Source organism: Mauremys mutica, chromosome 7, assembly GCF_020497125.1.
Source record: "Mauremys mutica isolate MM-2020 ecotype Southern chromosome 7, ASM2049712v1, whole genome shotgun sequence".
Lineage (NCBI taxonomy): Eukaryota > Metazoa > Chordata > Testudines > Geoemydidae > Mauremys > Mauremys mutica.
The window spans coordinates 3965994-3992848 of NC_059078.1; the positions used below are offsets into that span (position 1 = coordinate 3965994).

A 26855-nucleotide genomic window follows, 5' to 3' on the forward strand; every position below is an offset into this window, starting at 1 on the left:
TCTGACTCCTGGCTGCATTGCAGGATCTGTTTCTTACTGAGTACGATGAGAAACAAGTTTGCAGCTCTCTGCTGCTGAACTGTTTTGAACCTCAGAGCTCGTGGGTTCACCATCTCCCACCTGTAAAGGAATAATGGATAATTGTAATGATTAATGTTTATAACTTAGCTCCATTAACATTTACTTAGTGTTTTCCTGTTCTTGGATACACACGAGCTGATCTCCATCCATTTGACCAGACCATCTATCTGTCTATATAGGTACTGAAATAATTCACATAACCATGATATGCGAGTGCCTCACAAACATTAATGAATATATCCTCACACCATCTCTGTGAGGTAAGGGAGGATTACTAACTCCATTTTACACTTGGAGACTGGAGGCATAGTGAGATTAATGACTTGCAAATCTACACTGCAAGAAAAGATCTGCAGCAATGAGTCTCAGATCCTGAGCCAACTGAGCTGGGCGTATGCTACGGGGCTAAAAATTAGCAGTGTAGATGTTCCTGCTCAGGTTCTGAGACCCATCCCCTTTGCTGGGTTTCAGAGCCCAAGTGGGAATGCTATTTTCAGCCCATCACATGAGCCCTGCAAGCCGAAGTCAGTTGACCTGGGCTCTGAGGGTATGTCTACACTGCAGTTAAAAATCTGCTGCTGGCCTCTGCCAGGTAACTCAAGCTAAGGGACTGTTTAATTGTGGTGCAGACATTTGGGCTCAGGTTGCAGCCGAAGTTCTGGGACCTTCCCACCTCGCAGGGTCCTAGAACCTGAGTTTTGGAGCCCAAAGTCTACACCATAATTAAACAGCCCCTTAGTCCGAGCCCCATGAGCCTGAGTCACAGCCACTGTTTAATTGCAGAGTAGACATACCTTGAGATGCATTACCGTGGCTTTTGTTTCAGTACAGACATACCCATAGGAAGTGTGTAGCAGACTCAGGGATTGAACTCAGATTTTCTGAGTTCTTACAACACCTTAACATCAAGACCAACTTTCCTTCTCTCAGGACTCCTCCATTTGTGTGGCTTTATATCTTGCACTTAACTGTGTCAATCATCTGAAAATTCCCAAAGACCATAGAAGAGTGGTATTTACATAACTATTGAGTTGCCACTCAGTAGACATGAGATGTTTAGCCCATTGTATTTCAAGAGTATTGTTATCAGTTTGTATCATGCTAAATATATTTAGCAATGTAACACAATCAAATTCCATCCTGCGGTTCCGTTAACAAACACTTGAGCTACTTTCTTGACTTACGTTGCCAGAACTTTTCAGTGGAATTATACAGTTGCATAAGGTGGCTGCTCACCTATTAAAAATATAGATAGGTTTATAATTATAATTAGTGTCTATGTAGAAGACTAAAACTGCATATTTTCATAAGGATGTCAAGTTTTTAATTGCATAAATAAGATGCTGACTTAAGCAAATATTCAATTTCACATTAAAGAGAGAGATTTGTAAAGGCCTGGATTTACATAATTTAATTTTCTGCACAGACGATACTGAAAATCAATAGCATGATTCATAGCCACACTGCAGAGTTGCCATGCAGCCATTCTTTGACTGCTTAAGCTAAAAGTTCAGAGTTCTACAATTGATTTTAAAGGTTGTGTGCTGACTCGGAGTGTTTCCCTTTAGAATCCCTAAATGGTTTAGACCCTGTCTCTTTCCTGTTTTGCCGGTAGGGCCTACCCAAGGCCTGGTGGCTGTGGAATTAGTAGCAAAACTTTATCTCTGGTGGAAGTGGCTATCTAGCATCCTTCTTCTGGGTGAAGAACTCCAGATTTTTCTGGAAAATCAGCTGCCATCTTGTCTACTGTCTACAGTTATTCTATATCTGCATGCTCAGTGAAGTTATGACTGTCTAACTCCCCCTTGTGGGGCATTAGATAACAACTAGTTGCAGTACACATGTTCCAGGACACATGGTTCAAAGTCAGAACTTCCTGCAGTTCTGAACCACCATGTTCTTTTCCTGTTCCCCTGGCTGCTGCTTCCTGCTGTCCCGCGTGCTTTTTCACATCTCTCCCTATAGAGTTCCATGTCCCTCTTCTGACTCCAAATACTCCTTCTCTTTCACATTGAAATCCCCTGCTCTCCCGTCAGCAGCGAGGAGGAGAGGAAGTAGACCCTCTCCCAGCAGACAGGAGGAAGGGGTATGGCATATTGAACCTGAATCCTGCAGTGTGGCCCCTGATTTCTTATTTAAGTTCAAGTTTTCACGATTGGATCCTACAAGTGAACCAGGAATTTGGCAGGTGCCTGAAATGTCAGGAAAAATACTCAAAACCAGAGGTTCTGATTGTGTTATTTAATCTGTCAAGATTGTTGTTCATGTGGGCTGGGGCGAACCCTACCGTAATTTTTTTGGGGGGTGGGGAGGAATTCTTTTCTGCCATAAACACTGCTACAGAACTTGCAGTTTGCCACGAAATTTAACATGATTGTGCTGCAGAAATCAATTGGCCCTGCCATAGAATGAAGCCCTTTGCACTGCTTTGTAGATGGGGCAGCTTAATGCACCTCTTACTGAAATGTAACAAGCTCCAAGGTACCTTAGTACCAACCTGGTGGTATTGAAGTATTATTTCAGTGGGAAGAAATGAACTAAACTGCCAATACTTGGTGTTCCATGAAGGTTTGTTACAAGCCCAGCCCTGCTATGCCTGGCTTGAGAAGTGACGGGCATACACCACTTGTGGTATGGCTACTACAAACAGTAACCTTTTGGACACTTAACTTCAGTAAAGTGTTGGAATTACTTAATTAGTACTTTCCTGATTAAATAACTGAACTGAGAACAGTCGGACTTAAATTGCTGTTGAGTCAGACTATGCTTGGCTTTTCTTGTAATACTGCCTAAATCTTTGGATTTAAAAGGAGGTTTTATTTTTTGTTTTCTGTGCATTTATAATAAGACATAGGTATGCAGGTGCGGTGTATTGTGAAAGAGCGGAATTCTTCAGACTACTTTTCTGACATTTGTCAACTCGTACAGCTCAGATTTGATTGTCACGTGTACAGAAGCAATACACAAAATCTGCATGTATAAACTTGCCTTCTTGTGAAAGCTGAGTGTTGCTTTAAAGGAAAGAAGCAGATGTTAACAATAACAAGAAAAACGCATGAAAGTACTCTGTGACGCATTCCCTCTTTTTGTTTTGTTTGGTGGGTTCAAGTGCTTTACTCAGGGGCGGCTCTAGACATTTCGCCGCCCCAAGCAGGGTGGCATGCCGCAGGAGGTGCTCTGCCAGTTGCCGATCCCGTGGCTCTGGGGGACCTCCCGCATGCGTGCCTATGGAGGGTCCGCTGGTCCCGCGGCTCCACCGAAGCCTGCAGGAGGTCCACCGGAGCAGCCTGCCGCCCTCCCGGCGACCGTCAGAGCGCCCCCCGCAGCATGCTGCCCCAAGCACGCGCTTGGCGTGCTGGGGTCTGGAGCCGCCCCTGGCTTTACTTTATGAAAGCAAACCAGGTTGGTGGCTCCTTTTTAATGATGTGTTTGCTGCGTGGTGGTCTTGGGACTGTACACAAGTGGCTGCCTGACACTACTGCCTCTTCTCCTTGGCTGGAAGGCAGTGTCAGTGTCCTCCAGGCTGGATTGGATGGCATGAGCTGCTGAAGTGCGACTTCCCCTCAATGAAGTTCTCAAGCCTTCAACACTTTAGCCAATTAATCTCAGCCTCGCCAAAGAGCTCCACACAGTCATAGAGAGGGTACTTCTGTGCCATAGGAGGGCTACCTGTTTAGGATTTTTAAATGTAGTTTCTGCTGTAGTGGAACCCAGTACAATACATTTACAAAAGCAGAAAGTTTATAGAATGTGCTGGACTCTGGCATGTGTGTTTCTCAAGAATCTGGCTACCCGCTGTTTTCCCGATAGTAGTTATTGTTAGCAAGTCCACACGTACCCTTTGTGTGGCTAGATAGAAAGCCTATCGACAGTCTAAATGTCTTGGGCTAGACTCTGCTGGTGTACGTTTGCTGTTGATACCTTGCATGATGCACAATATTTATCCATAAAGAGTAAGATGTGTTCAGTGTAGTGAGTTTGTCAGGCCTGAGGTGAGAGTTGTTGGCAAAGAACAGGGGATGCTTTGCCTAGGAGCCTCTGTGTCACAGTAACCCACTGTTGTCTCTTCAGAGACCTTATGCCTGACTCAAGAGTCTGTACACAGAGTCCAGGCCGAAATCGTGTTATGTATTATTTGTGTTACTGTAATGCGTAAGAGCCCCAGTCATGCACCAGGACTCCATTTTGGTAGGTGCTGTGTAAACACAGAACAGAAAGACAGTCGCTTCCCCAAAGAGTACCCACTTTCCCCCTTTCCTCCAATACCATTGTCAGCCCGAACATCCCATTACTTCCTTCTCTCCTCTTTGCACCCTCTTCCATTCTTCTCTCCCCCCCACCAAGGAAAGGTTTTCGTTCAAGAAGCAACAAAACCTATTCCAAAGGTAACTCAGTCATGAGGGTTTCCCAGGATGCCTTGTCTTGTCGTCTCTTTAGATTGTGAACTCTTCATGAAACAGAGACGCTCCTTACTCCTGAACAGCACCACACCCATTGTCTCTGCTTAACAAATAATATCTTTAGCGAGTGAATGTCGTTTTCCTAATTGCTGCTGTTTTTTGTTTCTTTTCTCAGCTCTGACTGAAGGGTACGTTGGCTCGCTGCATGAAAACAGACATGGTAGTTCTGTGCAAATACGGCGGCGTAAGGCCTCGGGGGATTCTTACTGGGCTTACTCAGGTGAGTTGACTCATACTATATTGGAGTGAAATGTGACTAGGACATAGCCAACCCCCAAACTACCTGTTTGAAATGTTTGTTGTATTAGTTTTGCTGCTATGTATGCTTCAGGAACTTGAAACAGGAATCAGACTTCTATTTTGCAAGCTATGCAACTTGGTTTTTTTGTACTGACGCTCCTGAAAATTCAAGAGCTTGACTGACCCACCCTGACCTTGCCTTCCACACACACAATAGCACAATTGCATAGCACACTCATGTGCACTGCTCTTGGAGCCACTGCACTCCCCAACCCGCTCTCCACAGAATGGCACTGAAGAGTTGTGATGGTTCTTGGAGAGCTCAGGACTGAGTCTCCTAGGTACCTCCCCCTCTGCCTCCAGCACAAGAGAGACTTGCTGGTGCTTAACTGAGTGTCAGAGTCATAGACTTTAAGGTTAGAAGGGACCAATATGATCGTGTAGTCTGACCTCCTGCACAATGCAGGCCGCAGAATCTCACCCACCCACTCCCGCAACAAACCCCAAACCTACGTCTGAGCCATTGAAGTCCTCAAATCCTGGTTTAAAGACTTCAAGGTGCAGAAAATCCTCCAGCAAGGGACCTGTGCCCCACGCTATAGAGGAGGTGAAAAACCTCCAGGGCCTCTGCCAATCTGCCCTGGAGGAAAATTCCTTCCCAACCCCAAATATGGCAATCAGCTAAACCCTGAGCATGTGGGCAAGACTCACCAGCCAGACACCCAGGAAAGAATTCTCTGTAGTAACTCAGATCCCACCCCATCTAACATCCCATCTCAGGCCATTGGGTATATTTACCGCTAATAGTCAAAGATCAATTAATTGCCAAAATTAGGCTATCCCATCATACCATCCCCTCCATAAACTTATCAAGCTTAGTCTTGAAGCCAGATATGTCTTTTGCCCCCACTACTCCCCTTGGAAGGCTGTTCCAGAACTTCAGTGCTCTGATGGTTAGAAACCTTTGTCTAATTTCAAGTCTAAACTTCCTGATGGCCAGTTTATATCCATTTGTTCTTGTGTCCACATAGGTACTGAGCTTAAATAATTCCTCTCCCTCCCTGGTATTTATCCCTCTGATATATTTATAGAGAGCAATCATATCTCCCCTCAACCGTCTTTTGGTTAGGCTAAACAAGCCAAGCTCTTTGAGTCTCCTTTCATAAGACAGGTTTTCCATTCCTCGGATCATCCTAGTAGCCCTTCTCTGAACCTGTTCCAGTTTGAATTCATCCTTCTGAAACATGGGAGACCAGAACTGCACACAGTATTCCAGATGAGGTCTCACCAGCATCTTGTATAACAGCACTAACACCTCCTTATCACTTTTGGAAATACCTCACCTGATGAATCCCAAGACTGCATTAGCTTTTTTCATGGCCGTACCACATTGGCGGCTCATAGTCATCCTGTGATCAACCAATACTCCGAGGTCCTTCTCCTCCTCTGTTACTTCTAACTGATGAGTCCCTAGTTTATAACAAAAATTCTTGTTATTAATCCCTAAATGCATGACCTTGCGCTTTTCACCATTAAATTTCATCCTATTACTATTACTTCAGTTTACAAGGTCATCCAGATTTTCCTGTATGATATCCTGGTCCTTCTCTGTGTTAGCAATACCTCCCAGTTTTGTGTCATCCGCAGACTTTATTAGCACATTCCCACTTTTTGTGCCAAGGTCAGTAATAAAAAGATTAAATAAGATTGGTCCCAAAACCAATCCCTGAGGAACTCCACTAGTAACCTCCCTCCAGCCTGACAGTTCACCTTTCAGTATGGCCTGTTTTAGTCTCCCCTTTAACCAGTTCCTTATCCAGCTTATCATTTTCATATTGATCCCCATCTTTTCCAATTTAACTAATAATTTCCCATATGGAACCATGTCAGATACCTTACTGGTGTCAGCTCCCAGTCAGTCAGCCACCCAAGCACTCCGGGATATACCAGCCTTCCCTTTGCCTTGTAGATGAATAATAGATGCACCCCATCGCTGAGTCCTTTGGAAACATTCTCCTGTAGTAATCAGCCTCGTATCCCCTGAACACTCATAGTAATACCGGGTCTGCTCTCCCCAAAGGAACAATGCAAAACCAACTCAAATGATTCTGCTCTGGATCACCTCCTTAAATAATACCACAGCACTGAGATGTTTATAGAGAAAATAATCATAAGTTTATCATCAAAGATCAAGATTCAAGAGTGAGTGAATAAGGATCATGGTAACAGGAGAGTTACAGATGGAACAGAATCATTACATGGTTCCTAGAGACTAAACTTAACATTTACTCAGACAGAAGGTTAGCCTAAGACAAGTTCTCTCACCTCAAATGTCCTTTGCAGCATTTTCAGACAAGCCTGGTTGAGAGCCTGTTTTCGTTAATGTAATCTCATTGACCGATTACTTCCTAGGTGGAGGATAAACAGGTGTCTTCCTTGCCATCTACTTATATCCCCAAAGTGCATTGTTTGTTCTCCTGTGTCTTATTTACCTGTGTTTTGTTATCCTGTTGATTTCACATCTCCTTATTAGCTTTGTATGTAAACTGTGTTGGCTTATAATGCTTAAGTTACATGTCACGCAGACAGGTGAATAAACCTTTGTTTGAGAGAAAATCTGTTTGCTAGTTCTTCCTTGACAGGAACATATTTTCAGTATACATACATTACTTTTTACAAAGTATCTGTATGTACATATCACAATGATATTAATGAACAGTGTGAGCGTGGCTTTCATTTAGGACCTTACATGATATTCTTTGGTGAAGCATAATGTACATACCAGGATCAGGATATTCTTGTAACCTCCGTTACTGGTTGATATTGAGACGTTCGTAGGGTTACATGAGTATTGTATATTTTAAGTGTGCATGCTTCCAATTTTACATTTTTGCAGATTACTCTCCTGCTAGGTTTTCAACCCCTGCGCTCTCCAACCCCAGTCAAAAATCCCTTACCCACTTCTCGCTCAAATACCGGTTTTCCAGGTCAGTCTTCCCAGCACTGCTTGCTTTCTCCTTACTTTCCCCCAAGCTTCCCCAACTTGCTCTCCTACTTTTCTCTTTCTTACCTCAAGTAGTTCTTCTGGACCCCTCTAAGGAATTTTCTGCTCCCACAAACTCATAATTTACCATTTTCCCCTTCACAAGTAATTCCCCAGCCTATCATATGCTATTCAAACAATCTCCCAGCATCTCTCAGTGGAAGTGTGAGCGTCCAGAAGTCCGTGGGGGTGTGTGTGTGTGTGTGTGTATGTGTATGTATGTATATTTTACAGTTTTGCATCACAGTGAGACAGACTGATGCAACATATGTTAGAGAAGGTAGGATTTGGTGGATGTTTCATTGTTTGTCCTCTTGTCTTGTTAGGAAAGGTCTAGGAGAAACCTGCTCTCATAGATGAGTTTTGAGACTACAAATCACGATACAACGTAACTTGTACTAACCCACCTCCATGGGCAATTCTCTGGTTATTGCAGTCCTGGAAGCTTCTAGACCTCCAGTTTATTTGCAGACCAGTTCCTCAAGAGTTGTGGGGAGGTGTGGGAAGAGAAAAAAGAAAAGTTCATGTTGGTAGCTATGGTTTGTTTGCAGAAACTGTTTCCACACACTTGTTTCTTTTGGAAGGTCCATTGTGTCATTAATTTTGCCAGACTTTTTTTGAAAGGGCTTGTGATGTATTTCACACATTTGATGTTAGTCCTGACGGAGACATTGTGTAGAACTGGTTTTATCAAAAAGATAAAGTTGGGTTTCTAAAGAGTTTGAATATGGATGTCAGCTAAATAGGAAAATTATAACCTAGATAATACTGCTAATTCTGTCGTCAGTAATAAATTATCAGTTTCACTAAAACTGCATGACTAGCTGAGGTTAGAATTCAGCCATTAATACACAAAAATATCAAATGTCAGTTTCCTTTAATTTGATGTCATAATAAGAGATGCTGTCTCATTTGCAAATGAGATCGTATAAACAAAATACATTTCAGTAACAGATGACAGATGAACTCTTTTCGCTTAAACTTTGAGAATACTAGCAAATGAACAGGAAAGGTATTGTCACAAATTTTATTTCTTTATTGGATTTTAAATAATCTGATAGTAGAAAGAAACAAATCAAGGAAAAATCCGTATGTTAAGATGGATAGTCTGTCGATTTTTATCTGTTCTCTACCAACTATATAAAAATTACAGGTTAAGTGGTATTTGGTATGTTTCCTTGGTTTTGGTTACCTAAAAATGTAGTTGGAATATTCATTGCAGCCTATTAAAGGAAAATGTTTCAAGAAAACAAATAAAACACTATTGGAATTAGTCTGCTGTCATAGATATGAAAACTCTTTGCATGAGTTATTGGATTTTGTTTTTAATCAGTCCTGCAGTTTATGAAATGTCTCTGCGTGTGACAATTTTCTAAATTCTATTTTCATGACTATTCCGTTTTTTTCGTTTGTGACTAATATCACCTTATCCCCAATAAAAGCTTTTACCATCCACTGCTCATTTTAGATTTGTCAGTGTGAAATATAGAGACCGATCTTTAATTACACGTTATCTATTGGCTTTTTTGCTTCGTTTTGTCTATTGATAAATCTCCAGCTTCTACAGGGAAAATAGCCAATCTGTTTTGTTTTACAGAGGACAGATAGTGTTTTCTCAGTCGTCAATCACATGCAGTTCTACTTGATTACTGTTATCTAATTAGAACCCTTTTTGTCACTATTGCTGATAAAAGAAGTAAAATTGGGAAATAGGCATAAGAATAGCCATACTGGGTCAAACCAATGATCCATCTAGCCCAATATTGTGTCTTCTGTTAGTGGCCATTGCCAGATGCTTCAGAGGGAATGAACAAAACAGGGCAATTTATTGAGGGATCTATCCCCTGTCGTCCAGTCCTACTTTCTGGCACTTGGAGGTTTAGGGACACCCGACTGAGGTTGCATTCCTGAATATCTTGCCTAATGACCATTGATGGACCTATCCTCCACAAACTTATCTAGTTCTTTTTTTAACCCAGTTATACTTTTGATCTTCACAACTTCCCCTGGGTATGAGTTCCACAGGTTGACAGTGCTTTGTGTATTGTACATCCTTAAAGTTGTTTTAAACCTGCTGTCTAGTAATATAATTGGGGGACCCCTGGTTCTTGCGGTGAAAGAGTAAATATCACTTTTTCTCCACACCATTCATGATTTTATGGACCTCTATCATATCCCCCCTTAGTCGTCTTTTTTCCAAGCTGAACTTTCCCAGTCTTTTTAATCTCTCCCCATGTGGAAGTTGTTCCATATCCGTAGTCATTTTTGTTGCTCTTCTCTACTTTTTCCAATTCTAATATATCTTTTTGGAGATGAAGTGACAAGAACAGTATTCAAGGTGTGGACGTTCCATGGGTTTATATAATGGAAGTACGATATTTTCTGTTCCTAACTTTGTTAGCTTTTTTTGACTGCTGCTGCAAATTGAGCAGGTTATTTGAGAGAACTATCCCACATGATTCCAAGATCTTTCTTGAGTGGTAAAAGCTAATTTAGAACCCATCATTTTCTATGTGTAGCTGACAGTTTTTCCAATGTGCATTACTTTGCACTTATCAACATACAGTTTCATCTGCAAGTTTGTTGCCCAGTCACCCAGTTTTGTGAGATCCCCTGAAACTCTTCAGAGTCAGCTTTGGGCTTAACTATCTTGAGTAATTTTGTATCATCTGCAAAACTTTGCCTCCTCACTGTTCACCTCTTTTTTTTCCAGATCATTTATGAATGTTGAACAGCATAGGTCCCAATACAGATCCTTAGGGGACCCCACTATATACCTCTCTCCATTGTGAAAACTGCCCATTTATTCCTACCCTTTGTTTCATCTCTTTTAACCAGTTACTGATTCATGTGAGAACCTTCCCTCTTGTCCCATGACTCCATACTTTGCTTAAGAGCCTTCGGTGAGGGACCTTATCAAAGGCTTTCTCAAAGTCCTGGTACACTATAACGACTGGATCAGCCTCGTTGACATGCTTGTTGACCCCCTCAAAGAAATCTAATGGACTGGTGAGGCGTGATTTCCCTTTACAAAAGCGGTGTTGATTCCTCCCTAACATATTGTGTTTATCTATGTCTGACAATTCTGTTCTTTACTGTAGTTTTAACCAATTTGCCTGGGAGTGAAACCCAGTTGGCTTTACTTTAGCTACCCTATAGCCATCTGGTACAGAGGCTGATTTAAGCAATAAGTTACATACCTCAGTTAAAAGCAACAAAGAATCCTGTGGCACCTTATAGACAAACAGATGTATTGGAGCATAAGTTTCGTGAGTGAATACCCACTTCGTCAGACACCACTGACGAAGTGGGTATTAACCCACAGAAGCTTATGCTCCAATACATCTGTTTGTCTATAAGGTGCCACAGGACTCTTAGTCTGGATCTGTAAAAAGCAACAAACACGGCTACCCCTCTGATATTTGATACCAGAGTTGGTAGTTCTGAAATTTCATATTTGTGTTCCTTCAGAACTGTTGGGTGATTACCATATCGGCCTAGTGATTTATTACTGTTTAATTTATCTATTTGTTCCAAAGTCTCTTCTGGTGACACCTTAATCTGGTCCAGTTCCATTCTTTTAGATGACCAATCTGAGGTTCAGGTGTGAGTATCTCCCCGACATCTTCTGCACTGAAGACAAATGCAGAGAATTCAGTTAGCTTCTCTGCAATTGCCTTGTCTGTGTGGAGTACTACTTTTGCATCTCTGCTATCCAGTGGCCCCACTGAATGTTTGGCAAGCTTCCAGCTTCTGATATACTTAAAACAATTTTTGCTGTTTTTGTGTCTTTAGCAAGTTGCTCTTCAAATTCTTTCTTAGCCTGTCTAATTATACTTTTATACTTGACTTGCCAGAGTTTATTCTTCTATTTGACTTCCAATTTTAAAAGGATGTTTGTTTTTGGCTTTAACAGCTTCTTTGCTCTGTTGCTTAGCCACGGTAGCATTTTTTCAGTCCTTTTACCGTTTTTAATTTGGAGTAGACATTTAGTTTGAGCCTTTGTTTTTAAATAGTCTCCATGCCGTTTGCAGGCATTTCACCCTTGATTGTTCCTTTTAATTTCTGTTTAACTAGCTTCCTCATTTTTGTGTAGTGCCCCTTTTTTAAGTTAAATACTATTGTGACGGGTTTCTATGACAGAAATGATCTGTGTACCATTTCCTTGCCAAGGAACTGAACGAGGATTTATTGTTAAGTTGCGCTCATGGCATAACATAAGTTTAATATTTGAGCAGTACAATATGAAATTCCATTCCAGAAGAAACCCTTTTAGAGTTTAACTTCCCAGACTCAGAGACACAGTGCAGGCCTCCATGGTAGTTGGTGTGGAGTTTTTGTGTTACATCAGTGGATGCTGAAAGCATTTGGCCCCTACCTGGTCCAACCACATTTTATCACTCAATAAATACACAATATATAGCGGTGAGGAATCTGTCTAGACAGTGCACATGCCACATTGAAGGCACTGGAGTGCATGCAGTGCCTTGTGGTGGGAGAGTGCTGCATTGAGGCAAAGTGAACTGCTGTCTTCCGCTCCAAGCAGGAGGAGTTGTTCTGAGAGACAGGGAGAACGGGGAAGGAAGAGGAATGTGTAGAGGGGCATTATTCATGAAGAGTTTGTGAGGTGGTAAGGAGAACAGAAGATGAAATAACTAGAGAGGCTTGGACAAGATGGATAAATATCTAAGCTTTTGAAAAATACTCCTGCAATGCTGACTCAGGAGCCTGAGGGGATTCCGGCATTGCCAGGCCTAAGGAAGGAAAACTAATGGCGTGTACAATAAAATGAAGACTGAGGCGAGCGTGACTATATTATTAGCATGTAAATGCTTCTCGATGCTGTCTAGTTACCTTTCATTTCTAAGGGAGCTGCTCCACTTCTCCCCTGACCCATGTCTACCACCTCCCTATCATCCCCAGCTACAAGTGGGATTTTCAGCCGGTTCGGCTGCTTTTATCCCATATCTCTTCTCTACGTTTGTGCTTGTAGACCTTGGGGACTGATGTAGAGAGAACTTGTCTACAGAGATTGAGGTGAGGTAACTGGCAGGGGACAGATGCTGAGCATATATTTGTCCTGAATCGAGTGTGATGAGGTGAAGGCTGGAAGCCACCTGCTTTCTTTCTCTCCTCCCAACCGCCTGTCTTGGACTGTTCCCTGGGCAGGGCATGGGCAAGCCGTTTGCCCAGCTTTCACAGGTGATGACTTTCTTGGGCAGAGGTTTTGGCCGTGGTTAGGGTGGTTATGTCACGTGAGCCGTTGGGTAGCAATTTACATGGTCGTCTGCATTGAGGGGAGGAGGAGTCCACAAGCTTTTCTGTAGACATTTCCTGGTGAAACACTTCTCTTCCCAGTCACAGTTTTCCAGGCCATGTTGTCTTCTCTTTGCAGTCATAGAACATCCCTGGGGCAACTACAGCAATTGCTGGTGGGGTAAAGTGCTATTAGCAACTATTTTAAAGCTTCTTTTAATGTAATGTAACAGCTGGAGACAAGGACCCCGCATCACATGTTCAAACAGCTCCTGCTAACTACCAACAGCATTCAGGCCACTGTGGTGACCAGCACTGTAACAGGTGCTCCATGGAGACCACATAGACCTGTGTGCCTGTTGCTCAGACAATGAGCTGAGCTATAGTTGGATACCGATTTCAATGGAGCAAGGCTGATTCTTTCCCTGCCGGAGGGCATGCAGAGTGGTGGTGTTTTCAGGCTAAAACATTCAGTGATCAGTCCAAAGGCAGGGGTGGTGAGTTGTGAGCACCACTGGCCTGCGGTGGGGCAAGGGGTCAGTTACAAGGGCAGAACAGTTCAGGAGGGGCTGCTCAGTGACAGGATCCGCCATCAAACCTCCCCTGGGTAGGCAGCCTGTGGAATAACTGCACTGCCGCTCCACAGCCGGGGGCAGGAAGGATGCTCCGGGGGTAGTTTGCTGAGCTGAGACTCGGGAGATCTGGGCTCCATTTCTGGCCTCGTGAAAGACTTGCTGAGGAACCTTGGGCAAGTCGCTACCTGTAAAATGGGAATAGCACTTCCCTACCGCATAGGGGTGTTCTGAGGATAAACATCTGCTACTGATTATAAGGCACTCAGCTACTACGGTGATGGGATGTTCCCAGAGACATCTTCCCTGGACCTCAGTGGAACTCCTGCGTGTGCTGTCCACATACGGCATGTAGGGGCCTGGTCCACCCACCATCTCATCCAGTTGTACAAGTCAATTTTTTTTTTTTAAGCCTTACAAAATGATAAAGTCCATCTACAAATACAGTTCTTGTGTGAGTCTCATGATGCCCTTAACTGCAGATAGGATAAATGAGAACTTGCATAAGAGAAGTAGCAACTTGAGAGGAAAAAAATAAAAGAACAGATAATTAAATGAAGTGAGAACTCAAGGTCTGTTTTTAATGGCTTCTGTCATAATCACAGAGAAGAAGCTTACAGTGTATCAAAAGAAATGAGTATGCCAGTAGCTCTTTAAACCAGCTTCAGAAATGAATGAAAGCCCACTGAAAAGAAAAAGAATAGCAAATTCCTTTTAAACTTGCAAGAATGGATGGAGATGGAATTTTTGATACAAAGTGCTAAAGTTTATTTCTATGAGAAATACTTTGTGTTTTGGCAATATATTGTATACATGTGCATATGTCAAATCTGGCTAGAGAGATTCAAAAGAGATTGACTGTAATATTTGGCTAAAATATTACAGTGTAATGCAAAGTAGAGGTTTGGATCAAGAGTAGTTCAACCTGAATGAATTAGGAGTCTCAGTTAGAGCTTTACCATTGCAGGGCCTGATTCTCCAACCACATAAGCACTTGTATACCTTTATTCACATGAGCAATCCCTTTGAACTCCATGAGAACTAGTCACACCCATATAGGACTTTACCACATGAGACCAGCAGTCTGCTTGTGCTTAATACTCAATAGTTAAATCCCAGGCAGACTGCGAAGAGCTACAAAAGGATCTCTCAAAACTGGCAGATGAAATTCAGAGTTGATAAATGCAAAGTAATGCACATTAGAAAACATAATCCCAGCTATAAATATGAAATGGTGTCTAAATTAGCTGTACCACTCAAGAAAGATCTTGGAGTCATTGTGGATAGTTTTCTGAACACATCCATTCAATGTGCAGCAACTGTCAAAAAAACGAACAGAATGTTGGGAATCATCAAGAAAGGGATAGATAATAAGACAGAAAACATTATATTGCCTCTATATAAATCCATGGTAGGCCCACATCTTGAATAGTGTGTGCAGATGTTTGCCCCATCTCAAAAAAGATACACTGGAATTGGAAAAGGTTCAGAAAAGGGCAACAAAAATGATTAGGGGTATAGAACGGCTTCCGTATGAGGAGAGATTAATAAAACTGGGATTTTTCAGCTTGGAAAAGAGACAACTGAGGGGGGTATGATACAGGGGTCTATAAAATCATGACTGGTGTGGAGAAAGTAAATAAGGAAGCATTGTTTACTCCTTCTCATAACACAAGAACTAGGGGTCACCAAATGAAATTAATAGGCAGCAGGGTTAAAACAAACAAAAGGAAGTATTTCTTCACACAACGCACAGTCAACCTGTCAAGTATCAGGGGGTAGCTATCTTAATCTGTATCCACAAAAACAAGAAGGATTCTGGTGGCACCTTAAAGACGAACAGATTTATTTGGGCATAAGCTTTCGTGGATAAAATACCTCACTTCTTCCATGCATCTGAAGAAGTGAGATTTTTTTACCCACGAAAGCTTATGCCCAAATAAGTCTGTTAGTCAACCAGTGGAACTCTTGGACTACACAATAATCTCTGGCAAAGACTATAACAGGGTTAAAAAAAAGAAATAGAAAAATTCATGGAGGATAGGTCCATCAATGGCTATTAGCCAAGATAGACAGGGATGGTCCCTAGCTTCCGTTTGCCAGAAGATGGGAATGGGCAGCAGCCGATGGATCACTTGATGATAACCTGTTCTATTCACTCCCTCTGGGGCACCTGGCATTGGCCACTATTGGAAGACAGGATACTGGGCTAGATGGACCTTTGGTCTGCCCCAGTATGGACGTTCTTTTGTTAGTGAATTGTACGATCAGGTCCTAAAATATTTGTTAAACACATCCATATTTCCATATTTAATAGGCTAAATGTGGCATACTCCCAGTATCCATAATGGTGACCACTGGCAGTTCGATAGCTTGTCAGTAATGTGGAAAATTCTTTGCAAGTTCATAAGTCTTTCTCTGTCTTTTTCTTTCTTTAAAATAAAAAGAAATGTCACAAGTACACAACATGGAAAAGTGTACCAGGTTGAGGGCTTTTTGAATGACACTTCCTTAGGCTATCTACTGTATTTCATAAAGAATAATATTCGGAAGAGTAAACCAATTTTTTGTTTTCAAACTTTAATGTTGTTTTTGTGTTACATCAGTGGGTTCTGAAAGCATTTGGACCCTACCTGGTCTAATCCCATTTTGTCACTCAGTAGCTTCTGGGATGTGATGGAGGATAGGATTTTTGGATCCAAATCTGGTACTCTACAAATCTGTCAATAATCACGGTCCAGAGAAATATCTATGACTAATTGGTGAGATACAAAGAAAGGATGATTTACCAAATGGTTTAATGAGATCATCTCAGTACATAAAAGAAAGTAGCAGCAAGGAAAAAAACAAAATCAAACCAAAGCATCTTACTCTCTCACTCAAACCAGAAAACCTCTACCCAGATCATAGAATCATAGAATATCCGGGTTGGAAGGGACCTCAGGAGGTATCTAGTCCAACCCCCTGCTCAAAGCAGGACCAATCCATTAAGAAAAGGGATCTTGCTCATTGCTGTCATTTTAGCAGCCATTGCTTTATATGAATGTGTCTGTCATCAAATGGCAATTTCTATTGTCCTTTAAGATGCAGTATTTAAAATATAACCAGTGAATTTAAAACTTGAGACTTTTTTTTCTTAAAACCAATTCCTGGCATTAAACAGGAAAAAACACTAAAGGTTATTTCTTGTAAGAACAGCAAATGGTTTTAAATATGATTAAATGTAACTTGGTTTTGTCCTTTGTAAAAATCTCAATTTCCAGATCTTTGCCTGGGTCTGGTGTTCTCATTAGACAAACAGCTAATACGAACTACACTGGAAACAATTGTCACATAGTGACTTCTGTAGAGGTGAACACTCAGATTTATTGTGCTGAGAGGTAACTAATGGCCTGTTTTGCCTTGGTCAATATTTTTCTCTCTCTCAGGATGCTAATATATCTTGATGTTGACAAAAAATATGAAGTCTGTACACTCTCTCTGTTATAACATTCTGAACACATTCATCAAAAATATCCAGAAATGTCTGCATTACAGCCAAGAATTTCAAAAGTAAGTCACCTCTCCTTTCAAGCTAACATTCTAAAGATGAATTGAAGTTAGAAGACCAGAAAAATACTCCTATTAATCTCTGAACTGATCAGTAAATTGAGATTTGCATATCCTGTCTCTACTGATCAGAGGTGAATGGTTGTCTGCCCTGAGCCATGTTGAAACCAGCTATGATGCCATCACTTACAAAGGCAATTGGATTGGTTAACAATTGATCCAGATATTAGTATTCACCTTTTTCATGAAATGAAATGGCTTGACAGTTTACTGTTTTTCTCTAAGCATGAGTACTGACTTATTTGTGCATCTAAAACTTTTTTTAATAGAAAAAACCACATTCAGAGATGAAATAGTAAGGGGAAGCAAACTCATGGACGTTGCACAGAAACCAATCCTAAAGACCCAACCTTAGGCTTTACACTTCTACATTGGATAAAATCCTTTTTCTAATAAGATTTACGTTGCCTTCATGTATGCAGTGTTGTAGCCATGTTGGTCCCAGGATATTAGAGGGACAAGGTGGGTGAGATAATATCTTGTAATGGATCAACTTCTGTTGGGTGAGCTTTCTTCCTCAGGTCAAGCTCTGTGGTGCTTGAAAGCTTTTCTCTCTTGCCAGAAGAAGTTGGTCCAGTAAAATATTACCTCACCCATCTTGTCTCTCTGTTTTCTTCAAACAGTTTCCCAGCATACCCCCTAGCTTTAGGGGGGATCTAGTGTTCCCAGACAGTCTCAGACCATGAGGTTCTCCCCCAAGTTCTTAATTAAAAAAAGCTTATTTCCAAGCTTGCTTTTAAAGTCTTTTCCCCCTTAGTCCCCAGCGACTCATGACTAGTCAGAGTGGTGACACTCCCTCTTGACTTGATGTTTGAGAGCCACAATGTTCTTTTCAACTTCGAGTTATCTGCGGCCTGGTCTAAAACTAGAAAATTGAATTGGCCTCACTGTGTTGCTCAGGGGTGTGAAAAAATCCTCATCCCCTGAGCGGCATGGTTAAGCCAACCTAACTGCAGTGTAGATAATGCTAGGTCATCAGAAGAATTCTTCCGTTAACCTGGCTACTGCCTCTCGGGAAGGTGGAGTACCTACGCTGACGGGAGAACCCCTCCTGACAGCATAGGTAGTGTCTACGCTGAAGTGCTACAGCTGCACCACTGCAGCTTTTCAAGAATGGAGAAGCCCTCGCTGTCTTACCATCAGAGGTGATGGACCACCATTGTCTCTTCCTGGGCTGGACAATGGATAATTACTCATCGAAGCTGGTTTCATGTAAACAACTGGTTTGGGAGAGGCCCTTCCTGCTTGACTGTTCACCACCCGACTGAGAAGTTTGAGCAGTTTTTTCTATATACACCAACACAAAAATTCACATAACCATCGCCTGTATATTATCTGATGATTACTATCTTTCAAGCACTACAGGCTTTCATAGGAGATCTTACATGATATATATATTTTTTGTAGTACAAAAATGTAGGATGCAACCACTTGGTTTAACTGATTTTTTTTTCTGTTCTCCCTTGGGTGTGTCCGGACTACGATTGTCACAACCTTTTGTATAGCAAAAACTGCCCTGCTGGCTTTTGAGCCTCAGAAGTTACTCATTCCTACTCATCTCTGCCTCCAAGACACCCATTCTGGACTAAGAGAGGCATTCCTCTCTCACTTAGTCACCCATTGGCAAATCGCCATGTCACTTTCCCACGAGGGCTCTTAGGACATTAAGGGTATGTCTGCATAAAAGACTGCTGGCATGGCTGCAGCTGGGCCAAGCCAACTGACTCATGCTCGCAGGTCTTGGGTTGTGGGGCTGTAAAACTGCAGTGTAGACGTTCAGGCTCAGACTTGAGACCGGGCTCTGAGATCCTGCGATGAGGGAGAGTCTCAGAGTCTAGGCTCCAGCCCGAGCCCGAACCGCTACGCTGCCGTTTTTAGCCCCACAGCCCTAGCTCTGTGAGTCAGCTGGCCCAGGCTCTGAGATCGGTGCCAGGGGGTATTATCTCATTGTAGACATACCCTAACTTATTTTCACAGAGACACAGACAAAGTGGTTTCTTTATTAGACACCAGTAACACTGTCTTCTCCTTCTCCCTTCTGATAGTTGAAATACTTGTGGTTTATTCCAAATACAACCAGAATGACTGCTGATATTCTGGTTATGTGCAAGGAATAATATCTGGATTTTTCAGTCTTGGACATGGGTTACCAAGGGAGGTGGTGGAATCTCCTTCCTTAGAAGTTTTTAAGGTCAGGCTTGACAAAGCCCTGGCTGGGGTGATTTAGTTTGGGATTGGTCCTGCTTTGAGCAGGGGGTTGGACTAGATGACCTCCTGAGGTCTCTTCCAACCCTGATATTCTATGATCACTATGAGTAAAGTAGCTATTTTTCACTGTTGTTTTTTTTTGGTTCAGTGGTCTTGTTGAAATTGTGAATTGATTGGTTTCTATGCTTCTGAAAAAATAAATAAATCTGTGACCGATAACTCTGCTTTTTGGCTGGGAGGGAGGCTGCTGAATAAGTTTGACTGAGAACCTTGAGCTACTGAGTCTAATCCCGCTCTAGAGTGGAGGTGTGATAATGAGCAGGCATTCAGGAAAGAACCGGAGAACGATCTCAGAGAGCTTTAATTCTTTCATGGAGTTTCTGCCGGTCTCAATATAATAAACATAAGCTGGAGTGTTAAATGGGGATTTCACAGATTTGAATATTGCAGCTTCCGTATTGTCTCAAAAGTCTCTCATTTGCCACAGGACAATCATGGGTCTAGTTATTTCCACCAAAATGGGAAACTACAAAAAAATGCTAATGATATACAACCCTTTAAACATATGTTGTGTCTTGGCTGTTGAACTCTTTCATTATAACCAGAATTGGATATTTTGCTGAAAATTGACATAGCCATAATTATAGTGCTTTAAACAATGGAAAAAGTGTTCAGAGACAGCAAAGAGTTAAATGTTCATTTTTAAAAGAGCAAACCTCAGTTCTAGTTATTTTAAAAGGGAATTGAGTCTAAAATGTTCCGGAATCTTTTCTAAGGAAAAATTCCCCCAGTGTGGCGATAAATATACAAAAGCCGAGTATTTTGAATGTGCAAATGAGAGATGGCACGATCAGAAACCAACTGTAGCTCATGCTGAACAAATGTGCTGGAGAATGCACAGAAGGTAGGAGAGTGCCATTGCCTTAAGGTTCTTAAAAGATTGCAGTAATACATTGAACTTCCAATTTTGGTTTAATATATAACTGAATAAATATAGCAGAATAAATAACTGAGTGGCTTGTGAGTAGCAAGGAAACTGCAGTGGAAAACAAAGCAAGCAGGAAGGCTGTGAATAGTCTGCAGGGTGTGGATAAAAGAAGTAGTCTGGTGCCAACATTATTGCAATAGCCCAAGCATGAAATAATCAAGGAATGAATCAGAATTTTAGTTGCAGAACAGAAGTGGAATCCTCATGCTGTATAAATGGATTGAGTAGTGCAAATACTTCAGTAGATGAAGAAGTGGTAGCATTGCTTTTATTGCTTTTATTTCTGAGGTCTGTGGTGGCTACTGTGGTGGATCCTCCATGATAAAAAAGGCAGTTATAAGATAATCATCATCTTAGTATCTCTACCCCAGGAGTTGCCCTCAAGGCAGGATCTCCATCTTGCAAAATGTAACATCAAAACATTATGGTCCTTGAAATGGCAGCCTGTGCCTGGGTAGGGAATATAGCTGGTAAAGTGCATTCTTTAACCATGGGAATTAGCAAGCAAATACAGCGGTGAATGGCTACTGACAGGACGCCAGTCAATTGCCAACAGTGTAATGTTTGATGTAGTTCTTAAAATTGTCACATATTCCTTTCAGGCTGGATTTCGGGTGTTTGCCTGTAGAATTAACAGGTCACTTCTATCTAGCTAGGTGCATAGGTGGCTCTTGTCACTATAGCATCTGACTGCCTTACAATCAATGGATTTTAATCCACACATCTCTCTGAGGCAGGCGGTATTATCCCCATTTTACAGATGAGAACGTGAGGATCAGGGTAGATTAAGTGACTGACTTGGCCAAGCTGTTACAGGAAGTTTGTGGGTGATCTGGGTATTGAACTCAAGTCTCCTGAGTCCCACTCCAGTGCCTTCTCTTCCAGACCATCCTTCCTCCCTTACCAGATAATAAATACAGAGGTCCTGGTTAGCCCACGAGGAGAGCTCATTACCAAGGTATCATGGCAGCTCAGGTGTTCAGAGGCTCATGAGAAACCATGAAGGGGCTGGAGGCAGGAGGCCTTCACTGAGGGGGGAGGCGGGCAGGAGGTCCCCATTTGTGAGGTGCAGTTCCTGCCTGTTTGGGAAACCTGGACTTTGACCGTAAAGTCATGCTGCAAGGCCCATGGATGCTCTTGGGTTTTTCTCCAGGGATGTGGGGGATGCAAGGTGTGGGAAGCAAGAGGTAACAAGGGCAGCTGGGAGGGCTCAGTGCATTGGCCGTTGGCTCTCAATTGCTAGGTTTTTATTAAAACCTGCGTGTGCCCACAGAACTGTGTGAGTACACTTTAAAACATCAAATTAAATAAATATGAAATCCCGCAGCAGAGTGCAGAGCTGTGCATCTAAATTACATCTTTAAACAACACTTCAGTGATTTTCTTGAAATGTTTTGAAACTTTACCCTGAACTCTTAAGGGTCGTACGTGTAGCCTTCCAAGCTGTGCAGGCTGAGGGAGACCACTGGCATGGACTTGGCAGCGGGATGATTTATTTAAGAGGCACGTCAATCTACAGCATAAGGACAACATCAAGCCTCTCTGTGAACCCGTTTGTGGAGCTGGGGAGACAAGTGGGTTTAAAGCAAATGAAGCTCCTGTCTCCTGCACTCGTACTTCCTTGTAGCGACCTGTCTCCTACCCTTACTCCCACCTTTCCTCACTGCGCAGCCTTGCTGGGTGGGCAGATCGATTGGGGTTTAATTTGTTCCTAATGAGGATGGAGGAATGAATTATCCCAACTCACTGGTGAAAAGCAGGAAGCCTTTGTTTTCTGTTGCTGTTCTAGAGGGTGGAGATCCCTGACTCTTGTTGACACTTGGTTTGTGAGAAGTGATGGGAACTATTGACCCACAGGGCCCTCGTTATTCTCTATGGCTGAAATGTCAGCTAGGGGAAAAACACCTTCCAGCGATATGCAGCCACTTAAAAAGCCTTCAGTATTCTGGTCTGACTAGCAAGCAGTCTTCCCAATGGCTGCCTTGTTGTGTTTCTGTAGTTCTGTAACTTTCATCTTGGAGGACCAGCAGACTGCTTCTCGTCTGATCCCTGCCCTTTGGCCTGTCCGGCTTGGGTAGCCTTTCTAGGTGTTCGAACACCTACTGGCAGAGCTCACGGGGTCAATGGAACACACAAGCCTTCCTACTGTCATCAAGGTGCCGGAGCATCTGCCACGGCTGGCACGCCGTTGGGCTGCTGGAGGAATGCAAAAGGGACAGTGGAAAGACTTGCTTCCTCAAATAATACTCAGAGAGGGACACTTGATGGGAATTAACACCACTGAGGATGTGCAAAGAGCAGCCCAGGGTAGACAGGGATGGTGGGGCCTTGTCTGTGCCCTGAGTGGTGTTTGACAGCACAGGAAAGATTTAGGCTATGGCTGCACTACGCACCTTTTAGCGACACAGGTGTGCTGCTACAGCCATGCTGCTAAAAGGTGTGCAGTGCAGCCGCTCTTGGTCGGTAGGAAAGAGCTTTTCCGTGCGCGCGCGCGCGCGCGCACACACACACACACACACACACACTTCCACCCCACACGAGAGGCAGTAGCTTTGTCATCAGGAGAGCTCTCCCGCCAACAAAGTGCTGTTCACACCAGCACTTTTCGTCGGTAAAACTTGTCATTCGGGGGGAGGGGTGTTTTCACACTCCTGAAAGATAAAAGTTCTACCAATTAAAGTCCAGTGTAGACAAAGCCTTAGATTCAGTCTTCCCATTGACTGGAGTCTGTCCATCGGTGCTACTGGGGATTGGATCAGGCCTTGAGTTTTTCTCCATCTCAAGGCAATTCCTGAATGTCTGTCTTCCGCACAGAGTTGTTAAGTTCTCCACGACCCCAGGCCCAGTCCGTAGGGTCTCTACGATAGGTCTCTCTCAGAATTTAAAGCCTCTAAGGTTCTATTTAACTGAAATTGTCCAAGAGCACCCTTGCAGTTCTAACATAGGCATTTATCTGGCCCACATGACCATAGTATCTGACCCCCTCACAGTCTTCATGTTTATCCTCACAATATCTCTAGGAGGAAGGGAAATGCTATTTTACAGGTGGGGAACTGATGCAAAGAGATTGAGTCCAAGGTCATACAGGTAGTCTGTTACAGGAGCAGAGAATTGAGCTCAGGTTGCCCACATGCAAGACGAATGCTAGCACCCGCTCATCTTCCTGCCTTGCATACTAAAGGTTTTATTTGCAAGGGTAAAGTTCCACTGACTCTCTTCTGGCACAGCTTTTACCTCACTGCAGTAATGACTCTAATCTTGCTGATGTAATGCAGCATTGCATGCATGCATATCTTAGCTGACCAAAAAGAACTTTAGGAACAATAAGGTACTTCTATTCTTCTGACATTATTTCTGAGGCACTGTCACCTGGCCCATCATATAAACTTCTTAGGAATTCAGCGAAGGAGAAAACAACACTGTAAATAGAAGACTGAAGATGACTGATACTGACAGGTGGACTGTGCTGATGTAAACAATCAAAAAAAGTTACCTTGTTTCCTTCTCTCCTTCCTGTAATAAAACTATGGCTACATACCTCTCTCCACACTCTCCATCCATTGTTAGACCCAATCCTGAGAGATACCGACTGCCTTTAATTGCCATTAACTTTACTGTTCCTGCAAGAGCACAGCCTTAAATGGCTTATTTGGCATTGTCGAGTCTTTGGGCATTATGGGCTCAATCCTGTGAGGTGCTGAGCACCCTCATACCCCATTGGAATGAATGACAATTGTATATATGCTTTGCTTTCTGTGTAACTTTATCAAGTAGAAAAACAAGCTTACACCCCTGAGGTAACAACTACTGCAAAGTCACAAAGAGTTTAAATCACTTCACATTCTGTTTGCCTGTTGTCTTTGTTCTAAAGGTGTATTGTTGTGTCTTAGGTTGCCTAGGCTCGCATCACATGCTAGGTCCTTCTCACCCTTGGGGTGTGAAAATGGCTTTACATTCCAAATGCTAATCTGCTTCTAACCAGAAGTGACATTATCTTCCCAAATACTTTCCTACTCAGAGGCTTCCAGAACTCTTCAGAAATTTTGTTTTGTTTTTTGAAGACCAGAAAGAGAGAGGCCTCTCTGTGTGATACTCTCAGATACCCTGAAATAATTCTGATCTCCCAGGGGAGTGAATTTATTTTCAAATAAGATGGATTTCTCATTCAGCAAATCTGACTTTACAGTTCAGGATCATGTTAACGATTTCCAGTATCTGTCGTGCAGATTATTATTTGTGTTAGGGTAGTGCTTAGAAGCACTAAACACACTACAGGGCCCTGTTGTGCTGTAAAAATGTGTAGCAAGGTGGTCTGTTTCTCAACGAGCTTACAGCTGAAGAGAGACAAGGGACAATGGGTAGATACAACAAACAGATGGGAGAAGCACAAGGTAACAATATGACAATTATGAACAACTGGAAAAAAAGATAAGCCTTCCCTCTTCTTCTATGCATTTATTAAAGCTTTCCCTGTGCATTTGACACATCCGGTATGGCCTCTTTTTGCTGCATTATCTAAAATTACAAACTTATTAGTTTTGGAAGTGGCCATTCTGGATACACCGCAGCTCTGCCCCAGACTTCTACCACGGGTCTCTGCCATTTGAGAGCCTCACACCAATTTCTTAACCCTGCAAAACCTGTTCAGAGCAAAGTTAGTCAAAAATGTTGTGACCAATTGAAAAATGATGTTGTGAAAAGTCTTTCCCAGGGAAAAATTTGATTTTGATTAAACCGCATTTTCCGATATTTTGGAAAAATGTGGTTTACTCAAAATTTTCCACATAAAAAGGACAATTTTGGTGACGTTTTAAAACTAAACATTCCGGTTTGAATCAAAACTGGGTTTTGAAAGTTCTGTGACAGTCCTTGAAATTTTGACTTGTCATCCCAATTGTGTATGACAACAGACTTTGAAATATTGGAATTTCCTGACAGGCAGTAATTCCGTTTCCTTGCCAATTCTGTTTAATAGCTACATATTTGGAAGCACATGGATGAAATCTAAACAAGACCTGGTTGTAGTAGCCTATTCTAGACCTGCATTCATAAGAAGGTGAAATGAAGGCCTGTATGGTGGACCAGTACAAGAATTATGCACTGTGTAAGACCTAGTTTTGAGTTGGGTCCAAATCCTGCAAACAACTACGCCTGTTTCTCACATGATGTGCCATTGATTTCCATGGGATGCCATGCAGGAATAGCCTGCGTTTCTGGGTGCAGCTTTTTGCAAGATTGGGCCCTTTGATTAACCATTTTTACCAATGACTTGTCCTCTGGTCTGTTAAGCACCAGTCCTGTATATAACACTGTAGGAATAATATAGCAATCTAGATAACATTTTTATGAATTTAGATTATTTTTGTGTTTGGTGAAGTAATGATCCATAGTTTGAATGTGAATTTAAAGTACTCGAGCTTGAATCCTAATAAAAACAAGATTGACATTTCTTTGGCGTTGTTGCATAGTTGATAACTGTGATCACCAATATTTCTATTCTGGTAGCATCTAGAGAAATGTAAAGAAGAGGCATGTTGGGCCAGATTTTAGATGGCTAAAGATGCAGAGGGGCGCATCTGCCCTTTTGAGCATCTCTCTGCATCTTTAGGCATCTATATACATTTGACAATCTGGCCCATTGCATTCAGCCCTGTATGAATGTCTAGGGGAAACAATCCCAGCCTCACTGAATTTAAGATCTAAGGTGCCAATCCTGTTTGGCTGAACCTGCACAAAGGTCCACTGAAGTCAATCAGGACTGAAATCAGTGATTCTCAAACTTTTGCATTGGTGACCCCTTTCACACAGAAAGCCTTCGAGTGTGACCTCCCCTTATACATTAAAAACACATTTTTTAATATTTAACTCTATTATAAATGCTGGAGGAGAAGTGGGATTTATGGTGGAGACTGACAGTTTGTGACCCCCCCACATAACCTTGCAACCTCCTGAGGGGTCACAACCCCCAGTTTGAGAACCCCTGACCTACGTGGATGCAGCAATCTACCAATCACTGAAAGATGAGACCTTAAATTATGGAAGACATGGCAATGACTTCCTGTCTCATGTCATGATACTGCTACTTGAAGTCTTTAAATCAGGATTTGGGGACTTCAACAGCTGAGTCAAGGGAGAGAATTATTTCAGGAGTGGGTGGGTCAGCTTTTGTGGCCTGCATCTTGCGGGAGGTCAGACTAGATGATCATAATGGTCCCTTCTGATCTTAAGTTCTATGATTTCAATACACAGTTATAAACTGTGAGTCACAATGCACAGAAAAGAACGTTCTGATCCCTCTTATCGAAGTAGCATTGGTCTCTCTAATAAAAATAATGGCTGTGTAGATAGTTTTGCTGAGTTTTACCATTTTTAAAAGACCATAATGCTCTACAGTCTTT

General features: G+C 42.3%; 1 protein-coding gene across 3 annotated transcripts in view; it reads left to right on the forward strand.

The window, feature by feature from the left end:
- The window catches only part of PTPRG (protein tyrosine phosphatase receptor type G), a 569213-nt gene that overhangs the window by 119125 nt on the left and 423233 nt on the right, over positions 1-26855 (forward strand). For all 3 annotated transcript variants that reach the window (XM_045023221.1, XM_045023224.1, XM_045023223.1), the window contains exon 2: positions 4657-4761. In XM_045023221.1, coding sequence (XP_044879156.1) covers positions 4657-4761 — 105 coding nt within the window. The remainder of the gene's footprint in view (positions 1-4656; positions 4762-26855) is intronic.